The following is a 19,115-nucleotide window of genomic DNA, read 5'->3' as shown; positions in this document are numbered from 1 at the left end:
CAACTAAAGGCAACAGCATGAAAATAGAAAACCCCCCAAAAAATAACCAGATAGATAACAAAAAAAAGGCGCGCTTAAGCATCATGCAGATGTCTAACAAGACGCTAGCCACCCAAACACATATAATATTTTTACACCCAAACATAATCTCCACACACAAAAACGTGAAAATAACTAAGCACTTGTGCACCCTAGTTCTAACCATCGATCGTGCCTGATTTGTGTTGATAGTAACCAAGTGACCCTATTTAAGTACTTAGTTTCTTTATTACATTACTAAAAATCCTAATTCTCAATTACTGGTCCAGATATTGAACCAGTGAACCAATGGTTAGACCCGTGAACCGATGAATAATAACCAGGGCCAGCCCTAACATGTGAGGGGCCCTGTGCAAGATAGAGAAGTTGGGGCCCTAAGACAAATAATTATATAAAACTACTTATTTAATTTTTGGTTTTCTTTAACAGTTGATAGAGAAAATTCCTGGAAATTACTGATATGGAATAAATTTGCTCTAAAAGTGTAGACGTACGGCTCCCATTTAGGATTCTGCCAATTCATCCGCTCGCATTTTCTTCTTTGGTTATTTCATAGCCACAAAATATACTTTCTAGATCGCACATCTAGGTATAGTAACAAATAGTAAGAAAATCAGCATGAAACTAAAAGGAAAGTACCTGCAGGATGGAGGCTGGGCTGACTGCTTACTGTTTGGATGTCGCGTGAGATTTCGAGAACGAAACGAATCCACCACCACTACTCCATCAGTAATCTGCCTTGCTGCCTTGCTCTGCTAGTGTTGCCTGCCAACAATTCCATTGCCCCTGCCCTCAATGGATAATACAGATGATGGGAGCGCAAGATGAACTCGAATTGGATGAAGAAAACCAATAAATCCACAACTATAGAGCGAGATTTTAGTGGGCGTTACAAATTAAGAAAGCGTGTTCATATTTAAAAAATCAGGATCTCCTATTTCATTAACTCTGGAAAAGAAACAAGAGGAGGCACCATCGTTGCGCTGATTGTGTCATGGGAACAAGCGGGGCGAGGGAGACGAGGCAACGATGTAGCTGCGCTCGGGGATTGGTTGCTGTCAGTGGCAGACCTAGCCCAAAACTTAAGTGGGGCCAAACTGAGTGAGGCATTACTATTAGGCTAACTGAGAGCCTAATTAGTGAAATACTAGGCTTTATCTATACCTAATAATAAAAGCAAAAGAGCTTCTTGTTGGTCCGTCTATTTCTACCCCTATTTCTGGTCGAAATTACAGGTCTGCCACCGCGAAGTGAAGAAAAACGGTTCGCAAGTCTAAATAAATCCTGTAGTCTAGCTTCGATGGTTCCCTCGCTCGCCTTCCTCCGTCGCCCCCTTCGTCCACCCCGCTGACCGGCCTGCAGGCGACGCCCCCCGCGGCCCCGCCCCCTGGGATAGCTGCTCAGACGGCACCAACATGTGCGTAGACGTACGTGCCCTTAAGCTTCTCACCCCGCCTCTACCCGCACCTGGACAACACCACGCCAGTTCGACCTTCGTCCGTCCTTCTCCGGCAGCGGCGGCAACACGCGTCTGCGCTTGAGGCGAAGCTGGAGCCCAGAAGCCGGTACCAAGATCCAGAACCGTGCGAATCACTCCATCCATCTCACGAGACCACTCCGCCCACACCACAACGCACATCTAAGGCGTGGCCGCGTGGGGCGTGTCTAGGTGTGTCCGGCTCCAAATTGAGCTGCTCCTCCGCGGAGTCCTGCTCCTACAAGTTGCGCCACGCCCTTTTATGGAACACATCTCCTCCTGCGCCGCGCCATGTTTCTGTAGTTGTTTGGTGCTCCACCGCATAGAAACTGATCGACACAATGTCCACACATGGGCACATGCGCTGCTCATGTCGGCCAGGCTAGGACTTGGTGCCACCGCAGGCTATGTGGCTATCACGATTAACTGTGTGTGTCTGCTTCTTCTTCTGCTATCACCTGTTCTGATTCCTTCACTATCAGTACGTACTAGGGGTTATGCTACTTGTCATTTGCCCTCTCAACCTGTACCTGGTAGTGATTATTCCTACTGGGATTGATCGACATGAGCCTACGGCAGTGAAGCTGTATTAGAAGAGGCCTAAATACCTTTAAGTAAATGTGTTTGTAAGTTGTAGTTACAACGTTCTTTTGCTCCATGAATTGTTTTTAGCTTGTGAGGCTACAACACTTAATAATTCTGCAACATGGATGCGCTAGAACATGCAATCATCGTGTATACTGATCTTCTTTGTGTTCTTTCGTTTATTGAAACTAAAATCTGACCGACGAAGTCGTTCTCTTTCAGGAACAAGATAAAAGCCACAAAGGACCCGAGGCTACGTTCGATGCCATCATGCCCGGATTTTCTACCTCGGTGAGGAATCTGAGTGTCACCAATGAGAAGGATGAGGATTCCCCGGTTTCTGGATCGTGAAATTCCACTACTCACCATACTGTTATTGATGCGCACATCTTCGACAAGAACCTAGCGGTTGTGGGGGAGTGGAGTGTGCACATGTCTTCGAAGTATGCCACCTCGTGGGCCCAGCGGCCCTCGCCGGAGCTGCCAACGCCATATGCGCGCAGGCGGTGGTCGCCGGTGCATCTTGGGCTGCCAGTGTGCAACGTAACTCTTCATAATTTACAGCTAGCTATTGACTGATTGTGACAGCTTCTAGAATTGAAATTCAGGTGACTGCGTCCTTGGTTGAGAAGGAGGGCTCCGATGATCCTCAAGAGGGAGGCGATGTGGTTGTTAATTTTTTCAGATAAGATTTGCCTCTTCCGCGTCCAGCTTTGGATGAGTGTTGGGGGCTGTAAAGATTATACAGATTTGGGAGGACCGGAGGTGGGGACTACTGACTACTGAGCGGCGACCAGCAGCATCCGGATAGGCATGAGTGTATAATCAACTTGGGTTTTATCGGTTTTTATTAATTATATTCTTTTGATCTTGTGACAGAGTTAGATTATCTAGACAGGCACGCATCTATTGCTGTAAGTTAGTTCTATCTATTCTTGCACTGGAATGACGAATTAATATAAACAAATTTAATTCATCATCTTAGAATGGGTGACGAACTAATATAAACAAATTTAATTCATCATCTTAGAATGGGTGACGAATTAATATAAAAAAAATTAATTCATCATCTTAGAATGGGTGAGCGTCCAGAGGCAAAGCTGAGCGGAAGGATGTCCTTCAGCTGGTGGGCATCTCCTTTTTTAAAGGACCTACAAAATACAATTTGTGTATATCAGCCTATGCAAGCATGCAAACCTTTTGTTATGCTCAAACCAGTCATATAAATATTCTGTTCATGCAAAAGATCTACATGGACTACCCACATAACAAGGGCTTCTGGCAAATAGAGCCTCTAATTTTATATTCTTTTACTCTCCCCTTCACATTAAAGATAGCTTTACTTTTTCTAAATTTACATATATTTAGATACATCTAAATTTAGACAATATTCGCTCGGTCTATCACCTGGGAGAGTAAAACATTGTTGTATTCCACTGTCCATCACCACTGTGTTGGCAAAAGTGGATTGCTTCAGGTGTTGGGTTGTGCAGCCTATATTCTGTGTTTGGATAGCACATTAACTATGTATTATCAAAAATATTGTTTATTTGTAGACCGTTCTGTACGAATAATAATATCTTTGTGGATCTCTCTCGCACATGTTTTCTTTTTCCCGGTGCAACGCACGGGCAAATTTACTAGTAGCTAAAAAATCAGAAATTGAGCGGGGGCCCTAGGCCCCCACTCGGCCCAACGTAGGTCTGCCCCTGGCTGCGTAGAGGCTTACTTACAGTCAAACGCCTAATCGATCACCTAATATGCTAATGGGCCTATTAACTAATATTACCTGGGATGGGGCCCTTAACAGGTGGGGGCCCTGTGCGGGTGCACCGGCTGCACTTGTTGAGGGCCGGGCCTGATAATAACCTCACTGGTTTGGTCACACCGGTTCGGGTTTTTAAACTATTGAATAACCTAATCTTCAATCACCCCCTTCTTCATTTGACACCTACCCCCTCCCCACTCACTTTTACCCCCCATCTCCGCCGCCACCACCACCGCCGCCGCCACCGCCATCTCCGCTCTTATAGGTATGTCTTCCTTTCCCACACACTCTCCCCCCCATGAATTATAACAAAGTTTGAGCCATTGATCTTGTCATCATTGTCGTTTCTTCGATTTAAGTTATGTGTCTCGTTTACGTAGGCGCTTTAACCTAGTTGCCACCGCCACCACCGCCACTGCCACCGCCATCACCGCTCTTGTAGGTATGTATCCCGTTCCCACTCTCTCTCTCCCCATGCATTATAACAAAGTTTGAGCCATTGATCTTGTCATCATTGTCGTTTCTCTGACTGAAGTTATGTGTCTCGCTTGCGTAGGCGCTTTACCTACTTTATTTATTGTAGCCGCAACAAAACACATCACTTTATTCCATATATTTGTGCTTTGGTTATATGGAAAGTTTATGCGTGGCTTTCCTCCCCTTTTTTTTGTAATAGAGGTTGGATCTTAGAGGTGAAATGTTAATCTTCAATTTATGGATGTCCTATTTTTAGAGAAAATGGTTTTCCCCAAATTCACTAATGAAACTATAGCTACAAGTGACCATAAAACACATGACTCACACCAAAGTTCCCAACCAAGATTAAATGTTGAAGTTCAGAGAAGTAAACATTCAAGAAGAAGAAACAATTTCATTACAACCATCTAACTAGAGGCCAAGACTCATTTCCCCCCACCAACAACATGATGGCCACAAACCCTTCCACCAGATATGAAGACAACCCTGAAAGCAAACCCTATTTTGTTTCCTATCTATCAAAATATCTAGAACATCTACATAATGTCAAAAAGATAAAGGTGAAATGGGATCACCTTGTCTCAATTATTTTTGTGCAAAAAATAAGGGCCACTTTCCCCATTTATCTGAATCCCTAGTTTTCCAATTGTCACTACATTCATGGCCATATCAATCTATTTAGTTGGTACCCTTTCATTTCATTCACTTGTGCAATGAAAGGCTATCTGATTCTGACAAAGGATTTTTTCGGAGTCAATTTTGAAAAGCACTCCTATTTTTTCCCCGTGAATATCATTGAGGACTGCATGTTAAACACACATACAATACATAATGTATCTTGATTTTAAGAAGGTACTAGTTAAATACCCTTGCGTTGCTACAGAGCCTCAAGTTTATTTTCCCATCACAGGTGTAAACATTCAGTGGAAACATCATCTAGCAAAGGAAATATCATGTAATTTTGATCAATCAAATAGTCATGCGTTGGTTCTATCATTATTTCTCTTTTCCACCTTCTCTCCCTTTCCATTCTTCCCCAATCTCCTTCTGCACTCTCGCCCTATGGTTCTTCCATCCCTATGTGCAGATGACCAACACAATCTATCAAATACCAAAAAAGTCTTTTTTACATCAAAATTGGTTGTTGTTTATGTTGTATTGGGTTGAGTTAATGCCCAAGTACGAGGGTCCAATGGTGCAACAAAAACACCAAATATAGCACAGTTTCTCTTTTTTTCTTTTCCATCAGCCTGATACTGCGAGCATCAATATGTAAATTTATATACAAATGTATCAACAAAGTATTTGGATTTGAAAATTCTATTAATCGAATAACCAGCCATGTTTTTCCAGAGATGCTATTTCTTGATTGTGTCATACCCTTGATTCACTGGCTAGTGCTGGCTCTCACACAGACACAATACTGGTTTTGGATTTTTGGCTCATTTCTCCAAGTGCCCCTCCCTTGTTCCTTGTACTTCCGCATTATCTCAACCCAATACATCGTAAACAACAAACAATAATATTTTCGGTTACATATTCTCAATATCAAGTAAGTCAAATATGTAGTATTTTAAAAACATATAAACTGTACAGTTTGGTTTTTAAAAGCCATTTACCTCTCTTATGACCAAATTACTTAGTGGCCTGGTGTGTTGGTGAGAAATATGCTACAATTGCTAAAATTGCATGAAAAAAGCGTGCATAAAAATAATTGCAATCAGTTTACAATAATCTGGATAGTCAAAGGTCAAGATCTCATGGAAGTTTGTTTATAGAAAAGACAAGGTACAATAACAATAAAAATTTAAAATATCTTATCGATAAAAATAAAAAATAAAAATAAAAATATGTTGTAGGTTGTTCTGAAATCTAAAAAAAGGTGTGAACTTGTGACCAAGGCATAAGTGATAGGAGAAGGATGACAAATTATTGCATGAACCATTTGGAAAGCTATTTCCAAAATGTATTATATTCATGAACGGAGGAAATACTATATTTTGAGATTTTATCTTGGTTATGAGAGCTCAAATAGTATGCTGACTCAAATAGAATATCGACATATCTCTAATATTTTGCGCAATTTTACAAATTTTTGCAAACAAATTTCGGGTAAACCATCTTGGAAGGATGTGACTTTGAAGATCAAAATTATTTAACTTTCTTGCATGTCAATGAAAAAAATTCAAATAGAAATGAAATTAAACATACAGCTAGCAATATAGCTGCAACAAACCACATACAACTATTGAGGTTAATCAGTGTGCCTTAACTATCTTGGTGCAATTTTCAATTCAAAAGGGGGTCATATGTTTGTCACTCCTCTTATCCAACCAACCCGGGTCAATATATGCTAATATCATTTAACATGAGGTTAATCAAGAAGGAGAAAATCATTGTCATGCCAATGCTGGCCTAGTGACTATACTATTAGCAGTCTTCATTAGCCATAACATTTGTCTTAGATTTCTCTTGCTTCACAATTAGCGGCGTAAGTTTCCAGTGCATGTACAAAATTAGAAATAAAGCCGACAGAACATAAGCTTACTCCAATGGTAGAAACAAAGACAGAAAACCCCTACGTATATTTCTAGACATCCGCCAACTTGCTTCGAGTAGCTCTGCGCCTCTGCCTCATTGGTCCGACATTATTAATGAATTTATGTTGCTATACGAATCATTTTCTTGGTCCAACAAATAGAGGAGAAATTTACCACCAGCGCATATTATCATAAGGTGATCCAAATCGATCCGTTGCAGAAGCGGAAACAATTGAAGAAGGTTATCCTTTAACCAGCAATGATTGACGCCCAGTTCCTATTTTGATTGCAAGTGCTCTACATGGTATGCATATGAGCCTTCATGCATGTACGACATCTTCATCAAGACAAAAACATGTAGATTGACTTAGGCTTTATCAGGTGAAGTAACCAATGAGGACAAAAAACATGGAGATAGCCCCACTTACATACCTTAGGCTTTTATCAGGTGAAGTAACCAATGTACAAGCCTCATGGATCAAGTCCTTCAATTTGTTGGACTAAGCTTTGTCTGCAACAACATGAGCACATGAAGCTCCCACTTCATCTGTTGGTGCTCAACAATAAACACGGAATAGTTACAGTCAGTGTACTTCAATAAATTAAACGAACATGAAAGTAAAGAATATCTGTTTATATGCCTCTAAGGGGTGCAGAATCTGATATCTACAACTTGTTAATTTTGGAAGAAAACTAACACAATGAGTCATTTTTACCAATACATACCAAAATAATCAAGTCTTTTGTTCCGAGCCAGTACACCTGGTAACCTGCTATATAAGCATTGAATTGAACATGTATTAGATGTGCGACTGGGGAAAGAGGTGTTAGGTCGTATGGCACTTGCATATTTACAGTGTTGACTTGAAGGATACCCGCAGCCTGTTGATAACATTGTAGTAAGCATGTTATGTGATCGATGTGCAAGGTTCTTTGGGTCCTCCTGTTAGTCGACAGTAGTTAGTGAGGGAGTGAGATTCAGGTGTCCAAGTTCATGGCCACCGCTTCAGGTGTCCAGTTCAGGCACAAGCTCATATTTCGGTTGATTTGTTTGATGGGTGGTGAGCAGCGACCCCAACAAGCTCATCAAATCATCGTGGACCCCATTGTGTCTCATGCTGGCACTATTTTCCCTCGTCGACGATGATGCAGCACCAGAGCCGCATGGCCGGTCATCACACCGTCGCTTCCGTCAGAGGTCATGCCCTTGCAGGCCTCTCCTCTGCCTCATCCTTCGCGTATTTGTGTCACCATCGGGAACACATAGTACATGGCGGAGGGGATAGATAGGCGGCGGCTGAACGGAGCTTTGCGAGCATGGTGGGTGGAGGAGGTCGGAGCAACTGAAGTGGTGAATCTTCGAAAATTTGCATTTTTCAGCTTATTTCGGCTTTGATGGCTTCTGACATGCTTTTCTTCTTTGCAGCGGCCTTCCCTGAGGCGCAGGAGGAGGCGTTAGCGGCTGTTGGCAGGGCGCGGGAGGATCGCCGGCAGGCCACTGGGGAGCAGAGCTCCGACTGCTTCACCATGGACGACTATCTGGCGTCCATCGCCGCCCGCGTGGAGCCGGTCACCAAGCTTGGCTGGGAGCTGCGGAAGGCGGCGGAGGAGCTGATCCGACTGCTGTGGCCGACGGAGACGCTGCCGGAAGATCTCTCCAATCTCATCGCTTGGCTGGAGAGGGCTCCCGACCGCTTCTTGGACTGGAAGGAGTCGGCCACGCGCGCCGGAGCCGATATGGCGCTATCTTTTGTGCTTTCCTGGTATAACGAGGTTAGCCTCGACCAGCTGGAGTGCCGGCGCGCCGGCGTGGAGGACAAGCTCCCGGCGGAGAACAAGGCTGCTCGGCTTGCCCGCGCCTGCGCCATTGCCGACTTCGTCGACAAGTCCGTCTTCATCGCGGACCCGAATCCGCCGTCTGACGACGAGGAGGAGGAGGCTGAGGACGAAGAGGCGGACGACGTGCCCGAGGATGACCCGGCAGCCGGCTCCGCTGATGCCCCTCCGGCTTAGATTTCCTGCTTTCCAGTTGTTCTTTTGCCAAGACAATTTATTAAATCCCCGGGATGCCGGGTGCAGATGTATGAATATTATCGCCCTTTAATTATGTCACACTTTAATGTGTTTGTTAATCATTTGTGTGCCGAGTTGCTTTCTTTCGACTCGTTCGCTTTTTCCCATCCGCCCCACTCTTTGGCTGTGCTCTTGCCGGTCGTACGTCCGACTTGCGATCCGTCGCCGGATCAAGAGCGGGCCGCTGGGTGAGGCCGACAGTATTTCAGTCGAACGGGCTGAATTCGGCAATCCGGCACTTTTATGAAAAGTTGCAAGTCAACTCGCTTTTACTCTTTCCCTTAGTCGTTTTTCGCGTGCCGGCTCCCTAGGCCTTACTCCCGCCAGCCGGACAGCCGGGTTGCGGTCTGTAGCTGGATCGGAAGCCGGCTGTCGGAAACCGGATCACGTTACTGAGCCGACCGCGTGAGAGGGTTCAAGCCAATTGGCGAAACAAGGTAAAGTACGCGAAAAACTTGTCGGAAACGGCGCTCTTGGCGCGAGCTTTTTCATAACTCACAAAAGGGATAGAAGGGATACATACATTCCTGCTCTCATGTGTAAAATGGGCGGAGTAACCTGACATTCCAGGGACGTTTAGTCTCCTCGTCAGCCTTGTCCGGCTTGTTTTCTCTAGCCTCTTGGGCATCTATGAGATAGTAGGAATCATTGCCTACCGCCTTGCTCACGATGAAGGGACCCTCCCATGGGGATGATAGTTTATGCTGTCCGGCTGTCCTCTGGATCAGCCGGAGCACTAGGTCTCCTTCTCGGAATGCTAAGGGCTGGACCTTCCGGCTGTGATAGCGTCGGAGGCTTTGCTGGTAGATAGTAGATCTAGACTCAGCCAGCAGCCGGGCCTCTTCGACCAGGTCAACTCCATCTTCGCGAGCTTCTTTGGCTTCGGCTTCGTGGTAGAGCTTGATCCTTGGCGCATCATGCTCGATATCGCCGGCAGACGGCTTCGGCCCCGTATACGAGGAAAAATGGTGTGAAGCCGACCGAGCGGTTTGTCGTTGTGCGCAGGCTCCACAGCACATTGGGCAGTTCTTCGATCCAGCAGCCGGCTGCTCGCTCGAGCGGCTCCACCAGCCGGGGCCGGATGCCGGCTAGGACTAAGCCGTTAGCCTTCTCCACTTGTCCGTTGGACTCTGGGTGTGCCACAGAAGATAGGGCCATCCGGATCCCCATTTCCCCGCAATAGCGAGAGAAGATGCCTTGGGAGAAGTTGGTGCCGTTGTCGGTGATGATGGTGTGGGGGTAGCCGAATCTCACAATGATTTCCTTGAGGAATGTGACGGCTGTGGACCCGTCCAGTTTCTTGATTGGCTTGGCTTCGATCCACTTGGTGAATTTGTCAATCATCACCAAGAGATGTGTCATGCCGCCTCGCGCTGTTCTGAATGGGCCTACCATACCCAAGCCCCATACGGCAAATGGCCATGTGATGGGGATGGTTTTCAAGGCGGAAGCCGGCTGGTGTCTCTGCTTTACGAAGCGCTGACAGCCGTTGCACTTCTTCACCAAATCTTCTGCGTCTCTGAGCGCAGTCGGCCAGTAAAAACCGTGCCGGAAGGCTTTGGCCACTATGGCTCTGGATGAGGCGTGATGTCCGCACTCTCCTTGATGGATTTCCCGTAGGAGTTCAATCCCTTCAGCCGGCTCGACGCACCGCTGGAACACCCCACTTACGCTGCGTTTGTACAGCTGGTGGTTGATGATGGTATAGGCCTTGGCCCTTCTCTCAATCTGCCTGGCCTGGACTCTATCATCAGGCAGCACACCATTGGTGAGGTAGGAGAGGAATTCTTGTGCCCATGAAGGTACGCATCTTATCTCGAATACGCTAACCAACAGGGCCTCCTGCGTGGGAGCTTCCGGGTTCGACTGCATGGTCGCCGGGTTCAGCTTGCTAGCCGGCGGGTTCGGCTTGCTAGCCCCCGAGTTTGGCGATGAAGCCCCCGGGTTGGACTGAGGAGTCCCCGGGTTCGGCATGCTAGCCGGCGGGTTTGGCTTGTTAGCCCCCGACTTGGGCGATGAAGCCCCCGGGTTCGGCTGAGCAGCCCCCGGGTCAGCCGGCACGAATATTGAATCCGAGTCCGGTGACGGTATGATGGACGGCTTCTTGAGAACCGCCAAGGCGACACCCGGCGGAATAGCTTGCCGGGTCGAGCCAATCTTGGACAAGGCATCAGCCGCCTCGTTGTTTGCTCGTGGCACGTGGTGGAATTCGCAGCCATCGAAGAAGCCGGATAACTGCTGGACATGGAAGCGGTATGAGGCCATGTTGGCGTCCTTCGCGTCCCAGTCGCCAGATGCTTGCTGTATAACCAAGTCGGAGTCGCCGAAGCAGAGTATGCGACGCACGCCAATCTCCTTGGCCAGCTTCAGCCCATGAATGAGCGCTTCATACTCCGCCACATTGTTGGATGCGGCGAAGTGGATCTGCAGGACGTAGTCCAGCCGGTCTCCCTTGGGAGAGGTGATGACAATGCTGGCTCCCAAGCCATTGCGCATCTTCGAGCCGTCGAAGTGCATCTTCCAGTGTGTGGAATCCGGCACAGGCGGCAGGTACTGCATCTCAGCCCAGTCGACGAAGAAATCCGCGAGGATCTGCGACTTGATGGCTGTGCGTGGCTCGTAGAGGATGGTGTGGGCGGCTAGCTCCAGGGCCCACTTGGCAACCCGGCCGTTGGCATCCTTGCTGCCTATGATTTCCGCCAAGGGCGCTGTGGCAACCACCCTGATGGGGTGCTCTTGGAAGTAGTGCTTGAGCTTCTTGGCCGCCATGTACACGCCGTAGGTGACCTTTTGGTAGTGGGGGTAGTTTTGCTTCGACTGGGAGAGCACTTCGCTGAGGTAATAGACTGGGCGCTGGACCAGCTGCTCTCTGTTTTCGGCTTCTTTGCGCTCCACCACCAGGACGACGCTAACCACTCGGTTGGTGGCTGCGATGTACAACAGCATCGGCTCCATTGAAGCCGGCGTTGCAAGGATTGGCGCGGTTGAGAGCACGCGCTTCAAGTCACGGAAAGCTTCATCCGCCTGCGGTGACCAGACGAATTTGTCCGCCTTCCTCATCAATTGATACAGGGGCAGTGCCTTCTCCCCCAGCCGGCTGACGAAGCGGCTCAAGGAAGCCAGGCAGCCAGCAAACTTCTGGACGTCCTTTAGGCACTGCGGCAGTTCCATCTTCTCCAGGGCACTGATCTTGTCCGGGTTGGCTTCGATCCCTCGCTGAGAGACGAGGTAGCCAAGGAGCTGGCCAGACGGCACGCCGAATGTGCACTTGGCCGGGTTGAGCTTCATCCGGAATCTTCTCAGATTGGTGAAGGTTTCTCTCAGGTCATCAAGGAGGGTAGTCGTCTCCTTGGTCTTTACAACGACATCATCCACATATGCGTGAACGTTTCTGCCGATTTGATCCTGCAAGCATTTTTGCATGCACCTTTGGTAGGTGGTGCCTGCATTTTTCAAGCCGAACGGCATAGTCGTGTAGCAGTAAGCCCCGTACGGGGTAATGAACGAAGTCTTTATTTGATCAGCCGGATTCAAAGGAATCTGGTGGTAGCCTGAATAGGCATCTAGGAAAGACAACAGTTCACACGGCCGTGATCGAGTCTATAACTTGATCTATGCGCGGCAGGGGAAAGGGATCCTTTGGGCACGCCTTGTTCAGGCTGGTGTAGTCGATACACATGCGCCAGGAGCCGTTCTTCTTCAAAACCAGGACCGGGTTCGCCAACCAGTCCGGGTGCAGCACTTCCATGATGAAGCCGGCAGCTAGGAGCCGGCGATTTCTTCACCGATGGCCTTCCTTCGCTCTTCGGCGAAAGCGCTCGAGAGGCTGCTTCACCGGCTTGGCTTCAGTGCTGGACGTGGAGGTGGTGCTCAGCCAACTCCTCGGCACACCCGGCATGTCTCTTGGAGTCCATGCGAAGATGTCCCGATTCTCACGGAGGAAGGCTGGTGAGCTCGCTTTCCTATTTCTTGTTCAAGCCGGCACCGATGGTGACGAACTTGTCGGCTGCGCCGGGTCCAGCAGGATCTTCTTGGTGTTGTCGGCCGGCTGGAAGTGAGTCGTCCCAGCCGGGTTGCCCGCAGCCGGCATGTCTGTCTGCGCGGCTTTGGCGAGGGCGACGGCGTCGTGGATGAGCTGCTTCTCGGTGGCGATGACCAGCGTCTGGGCCATCTTGGAGCTCTGCGTGGCGCAGTCCATGGAGCGGCGATAGTCGCCGGCTACGGTGATGACCCCCTTGGGGCCAGGCAGCTTCATCTTCAGGTACCCATAGTGGGGCACCGCCATGAACTTGGTCAGGGCCGGCCTGCCCAGGAGCGCGTGGTAGGGACTCACGAGGTCCACCACCTCGAACTCGATTCTCTCTGTGCGGAAGTGGTCCGGCTGCCCGAACATCACCTCCAGCGTGATCCGGCCGATCGGCTGGCAGCAATGGCCTGGCACGATGCCATGGAAGACGGTGGGGGTGGGGCGCAACTCGGCCTCCTGGATGCCCAGCTTGCGGGCGGTGTCGCGGTAGAGGATGTTGATGCTGCTGCCGCCGTCGATGAGGACGCGCGAAAAACGCACGCTGCGCCGGGTTGTGCCGATGGTGGGGTCGAGGACCATGGCGTAGCTGCCCGGCTTCGGCAGGACAGCCGGTGTGTCGCGGCGATCAAAAGTGATGGCCTGCTCTGACCAGTTTAGGTACTGGGGGACCGGCGGTATGACCGCGTTGACCTCGAGGGAACGGCGCTCTTGGCTCGTCCTGTCCTTGGGCTCGGAGGTGAAGACGATGTAGGTGGCGTCTTCGGCCAGATATCGGCCGCCATGGTGCACTTGGTTAGCCTCGTGGTGCTCGAGGTTGGCGTTCTCTGCGCCGGCTTGGCCACCCGGCCCGCCGGCTGGTGGGGGCGGGGGGGGGGGGAGGCGGTAGAGGATGTTGATGCTGCTGCCGCCGTCGATGAGGACGCGCGAAAAACGCACGCTGCGCCGGGTTGTGCCGATGGTGGGGTCGAGGACCATGGCGTAGCTGCCCGGCTTCGGCAGGACAGCCGGTGTGTCGCGGCGATCAAAAGTGATGGCCTGCTCTGACCAGTTTAGGTACTGGGGGACCGGCGGCAGCCGGCAAGATCCGACTGCCCCCAGCCTGAAGATGGAGATTCCGAAGCTCTAAAGTAAGCCTGGCGGCAGCCGGCAAGAACCGACTGCCCCCAGCCCGAAGATGGAGATATCGAAAAAATCAAGTTTCCGCCGCCGGCTGCCAACCTAAGCCGGCAGCCGACGGCCGAAAGCCGGCAAAAGGGAAGCCATAAGACAAAAGACTCACCCGCCAAGCCGCGGTCGAGCGCGCTAAGTTCCCCCAACCACCGCTTGGTGGTGGCCGACAGCTCGTTGGACTTGGTGGTCACCTCTTGCTGGAGCGAAAGCCGTTGCCGCTCCACCTCCTCCAACCGCTTGCTCAGACCCTCCAGCTTTTCCTCCTGCTCCTTCTTGAGGGCGGCAAGTTCCTTGAGATGGTTAGCCTCAAGGAGGCGCAGCCGTTTCAGCTCCCCGTCAGCCACCTTCAGCTTGGCGGCAGCAGCCTGGTTCGCCTCCTCACTTGTGGCGCATTGAGCGCGGGCAACTCGGAGGTCCGACTCAAGCTGCGGGACCCGGGCGGCCTCAGCTGCAAGCCGGCAAAAATGGGCCGTCAGTAAAAAAGAAACTCACAGGAAAAGCAAGTCAAAAGAGAGAAGGCCTCACCCTTGACAGCCTCCAGCTCGCGAGCCAAGCCGGCTCGCTCGATCTTGGCCTTGTGGTAACTAGTCACCACCTTGTTGTACAAGACGGTGCGTCGCTCCGTAACCGCCTGAAAGAAACAATCAGATATCCAGACGAAACCTGGACCGGCTCCAAGCAGCCAGACCATGCCTCGGAGGGCTACCAGGATAATAACAAAATTGCAAAAACAAGAAGACACCTACCTTGTCAGCATCCTCCAGCGTTGCTAGCTGGGCAAGGGCCTCGGCGGCCTTGTTCTTAAGGCTGGCCCGGTAGCCGGAGAAGACCACCTTCATGGGCGCCGCACCAGGCTGTCCCTCCCGGCTGAACACCTCGCAAGTATCCGCCTTGTGCCACGCAGCCTCCATGGTGCCAGCCGAGCCAAGGCTGGAGTCAGAGGCAGACGGCACATGCAGCAGCCGGGCCCCCTTGGCCACATGAAGGCCCTCAGTTGGGCCCGGCGGGCCCTTCGTCCTCACCAGCGCCCGGGAGTCGGCGTCCTTCGAGCGCGCTGGCTCCTCCCTCGCCGGCTCCTTCCCGGTCGGCTCCCTCCTCGTCGGCTCCGAAGGCCGGAGGCGGCGCGGTCGGCGATCGGCCCGGTGGGAGCCGTCGCATCCGGCGCTTGAGGCGCTCCTTCCGAGAGCTCTCCAGCACCACGACGTTGGGCGCGGGCCCGCCGACTCCGGTCGAAGGCGGCGCAGCCCCACCCGGCTCCAGCTCCGGCCGCGAAGGCATGCCCTCGGCTCCGGCCGCCTGCTCCACAAACGGGGCGCGGCGCGGAACATGTCGTCTAGGGTCGGCCGGCGCGCCGACCGACTGGTCTCCGCCGCCCGAGCGCGCGGCAGAAGAAGACGCCCGCAGAAGGTGGCGTGGCCGCAGGCGGCACGTTAGCAGCCGGCGGCGTGCGCGCGCGTGCCGAAGGTTGCGGGGTTGGCTCCCTCCTCTGCCGCTGAAGCGGCGACGTGACGGGAGGAGCCTGCCGAGAGCCGCCTCCCTGGGTAAACTTAATCGCGGCCCTAGTTGAACAAGCAAGAAAAGATAAGTACGTAGAGGAAGGAAAGAAAAGGAATCAAACAACAAAGGAAAAAGAACTCACCCGGCTTTCTCCGGGACCTTCTTGGCGCCGGCCGGCGCTGTTTCTTGGCCCTCGCCTCCGAAGCGGCCGTAGACCCGACGCCGGCCCGCTTCCTCCCCTTCGGCGCAGAAGTCGCCGTGCTCGTAGGCGGCGCCGCGCGCAGAGGCACCGCCGGGATGGGCCCCGTGCCGGATTGGGCCGGCTCCTGCTCCTGCTCCTGCTCCTGCTCATGCTCAGGCGAGGGCGGCGGGTTATGCTCCCCCTGGCCGCCCTGATCCTGCACCACCGGCAGATCGTCGTCGCCGGCTTGGTCGCCGGCTAGGTCAGCCGGGTCGATGTGATCCGACGTCCAGACCTTCGTCGCCAAGTCGCCATCCTCGATGCCTTGGCGGGTGAAAAGCTGAAAACAACAAGATAAATATCAAGTCGGCCACGCAGCCGCAAGCCGGACGGCAAAAACGTTAAACTTACCGCCGCCAGCGGCTGCTCCCGGTTGTAAGGCGGCAGCCCCCAATTCCAGTTGTCCGGCATGTTGGCCTTGGTGATGTTGTTCACCCGGTGAGCCACCTGGGACTTGGAGAGCTCCACCTTCGATGTCCGTGTCGGGTCGAGCCGGCCGGACATATGGCCGATCTTGTGGACGCGCCACTGAAGCGGTATGACCCGGCGCGAGATGTAGGTGCAGAGAAGGTCCTCGGCACTCAGCCGGCCCTCCGCGACGCACTGGCCCAGGAAGTCCCACAGGAGGTTCACCTCCGCGTCCGGGTCCGAGGACTTGGCGTTGAAGCCCCAGTTGATCCGGCCGACTGGCGGGGCCGGGTTGTATTCCGGCAGGTTGAGATGGTCGAAGGCCGGGCTCTCGTTCCGCACGTAAAGAAAGACATCTGCCAATTCTTTACGAGAATCGACGGTCGGAATCCGCGGGAAGGACGTGCCGTGCGAGGATAGATGGAGGCGGCGCCGCAGGTCCTCAGGCGGCCTTCGGTCGTCTGCGCCTTGATGTAGAAGAGCCGGCTCCAAAACTCCACGTCCGGCCACAAGCCGGCGTAGCCCTCCATGAAGGCCACGTAGCAGCTGAGGAGGATCATGGCGTTGGCCGGCAGGTGGTGCGGCTGCAGGCCGAAGTGGTCGAGAAACCGGCGGAAGAAGTTGGAAGCCGGCAGACCCAATCCGCGGTCGAGATGCGCGCCGAAGACCACGCGTTCGCCGGGCTCCGGCAGAGGCTCCTTCTCCGCGCCCGGCGCCCTGGTGATCACCCCCGCCGGGATGCGGCGGAGGCGCACGAGCCGGGCAATGTCGTCGTCCTGCATATAGGAACCCTTCCAGGAGCCGCTCGGCTGGGCCATCGAGGACGAAGAAGAAGAGGAGGACCAGGAGAGGCGGAAGGGCGAAGAAGAGCCGCTCCTCGCCGGAGGAGATCGCGGTGGAGAAGGGCGCGCCGTCGATGCGCGTGGCCCCGTGGCGCCGGATTGGCGGGTTTGCGGCGGCGGCTCGGCGGAGGATCGTCGGGGCAACCGCTCACTGAGGTTCGCCAGAAGAACGGAAGAGGAACGGCGGCGGAGCAGCGAAGAGCTCGGGTGAAGAGGAGGAGCGAGGCAGGAGCGCGAGGAGGAAGAAAGGGGCAAGTGCCGCCTCGGTACCACCCCCGCGGCATTTATAGCCGACCGCGGGCGGTTGGCCTCCAAGTGGCCGACGTGGGCCACGTCTCCGGATTTATTGCGCCGTAACTCCTCCCACGACCGCTACCGTTACCAGAAACGGCCACACCACGTCGCCCACTACCGCACCGGATCCGGAGGGACATTGATGTGACCAGACGAACCGACCGCCAGGCCAGGCGTCAGACCAGTCAAGTCGGGCGCAGGGCCCGAGGCGGCGGAGACTCCGGCGCGCCGCAAGCCGGAGCCGGACAATAAGTTCCACTCGAGCCAAAATTCATCAGCAAGGCGGAGGCGCCATCAGATCTTGCAAGAAAGCAAAAACTGTACAAGTGTAAAAAGTGGCCGGCTAGAAGCAGCCGGCAGGAACGAGCCGGATGAGGGCGCAGCCGGCTGAATGGAAATTCTCAGTCGGCCCCTCCAAGCGCCGTCTAATATATTCGAGAAGCCAGGAAAACCTGCCTAGGTCCTTCTAAACGCAGGACCTTGCCAGCTTCGGGGGCTAATGTCGGGGGGAAGACCCCGGGTAGGGCAATGGACGCGGAGCTGCCGGTTGGCCACTGGCCGGCTCGCGGCTCAGGCCGGCTGAGGAGCAGCCGGCTGGCGCCGTGGCCGGCTGGTCCGGAAGCCGGCAGGCTCTAGGTCCTAGTCGGCCTGGCTACGGCCACCAATGCTGTAGCTGGGCCGGCTTCTACAAGCCATATCCGACTGGGGTTTGTACCTCAGACCGATTCGAGGCTGGCGAGTCTTGCACTGGAAGGAACCGGGTCGGCGGTCCGGGTTCCCAAAGTCCACGCTGACTTCATCTTCCGTAAAGCGCGGGGCACTGTGGAGCAATAGTGCCACGCGCCGGACAGGCCGTCAGGGCTTACGACGATCCGTACTGGCTACAGTGGCTGACAGAGACAGGGACACCTCCTCTCCATACCGCTGACCGTGGCAGCCGGATGGGACAGGCCACGATGCCTCAACCACTCCTGACGTCACCGCCTCGGGAAGGAGCGGGAGCCGGAGCCGGCCAAGCCGGCCAGTAAACTATAGGGTCTTATATGTAAAGTGCCGGTGCCTATATAAGCCGCACTACCCCCTCTCGTGCAGGGGATCGATAATTTATTGCTTTCACCTACCTACAGAGCTGCCCTGTGAGAGAGACCATCATCTCCCTTAGCCTCTCAGGAGCAGCCGGACACAGCTCTAGGAGCACCATTGTATTGTGTGATCATCATATACACTCATAGCAGGAGTAGAGGTTTTACCTCCATCGGAGGGCCTCGAACCTGGGTACGTCGCCGTGTCGCTCGTGCCCATACCCGCATCCGGATACCGCCGTGAGATCCCTCAGGAACCACTTCGATTAGCCACCCTATGGCATATGCCGTGACGATACCACGACATGAATACAAGGGTGAACCCAACAATCAACGGAAAAAAGTAAATTCTGAATTTTAGCTATACTCGTGTTAACTTACACATTTTTCGATAAAAGAAATATATTAATATCAGAAGATACCAATTAGACACAGCCTCTCCAACAACGCAATACCCTAATGGTAGTACGGATGCACACAACTAAAAGAAATAGAGAAAACTAAGAAATAAAAGTCCCGCTACAGTATTCTAGCACCTAGCAACAGCAATACTACCACCACCAAGACAACACCTAGATTTCTGACTCTCCAAAAA

At 52.5% G+C, this 19,115-nt stretch overlaps 1 protein-coding gene and 1 long non-coding RNA gene across 2 annotated transcripts; both read right to left on the bottom strand.

Annotated features, from left to right (window-relative positions):
• Window positions 1-6,694: 6,694 nt before the first annotated feature.
• Window positions 6,695-7,703, bottom strand: LOC139838782 (uncharacterized). Its single transcript, XR_011756629.1, has 3 exons — window positions 7,613-7,703; window positions 7,319-7,433; window positions 6,695-7,223 (listed from the first exon to the last, which is right to left on the bottom strand). It is a non-coding gene; the product is annotated as an uncharacterized lncRNA (long non-coding RNA).
• Window positions 7,704-14,583: 6,880 nt separating this feature from the next.
• LOC127294492 (uncharacterized) lies at window positions 14,584-15,230 on the bottom strand. The gene is made up of 2 exons (XM_051324321.2): window positions 14,903-15,230; window positions 14,584-14,787 (listed from the first exon to the last, which is right to left on the bottom strand). The coding sequence occupies exons 1-2, from the start codon at window positions 15,065-15,067 to the stop codon at window positions 14,629-14,631; spliced, it is 324 nt and encodes a 107-aa protein (XP_051180281.1). The 5' UTR covers window positions 15,068-15,230; the 3' UTR covers window positions 14,584-14,628.
• Window positions 15,231-19,115: the final 3,885 nt, after the last annotated feature.

The sequence above is a fragment of the Lolium perenne genome, chromosome 4 (assembly GCF_019359855.2).
Source record: "Lolium perenne isolate Kyuss_39 chromosome 4, Kyuss_2.0, whole genome shotgun sequence".
NCBI classification, from domain to species: Eukaryota; Viridiplantae; Streptophyta; class Magnoliopsida; order Poales; family Poaceae; genus Lolium; species Lolium perenne.
Note: the sequence above shows the minus strand (reverse complement) of the source record. Positions and strands in the feature narration are given on the sequence as shown.

Bases quoted from the DNA above. Each gene is read 5' to 3' on its own strand.
- LOC127294492 (XM_051324321.2), bottom strand. From the start codon at position 15,067: ATGGAGGCTGCGTGGCACAAGGCGGATACTTGCGAGGTGTTCAGCCGG. The intron at 14,788-14,902 runs GTAGGTGTCTTC...TGTTTCTTTCAG, and splicing joins CGCTGGAGGATGCTGACAAG to GCGGTTACGGAGCGACGCAC.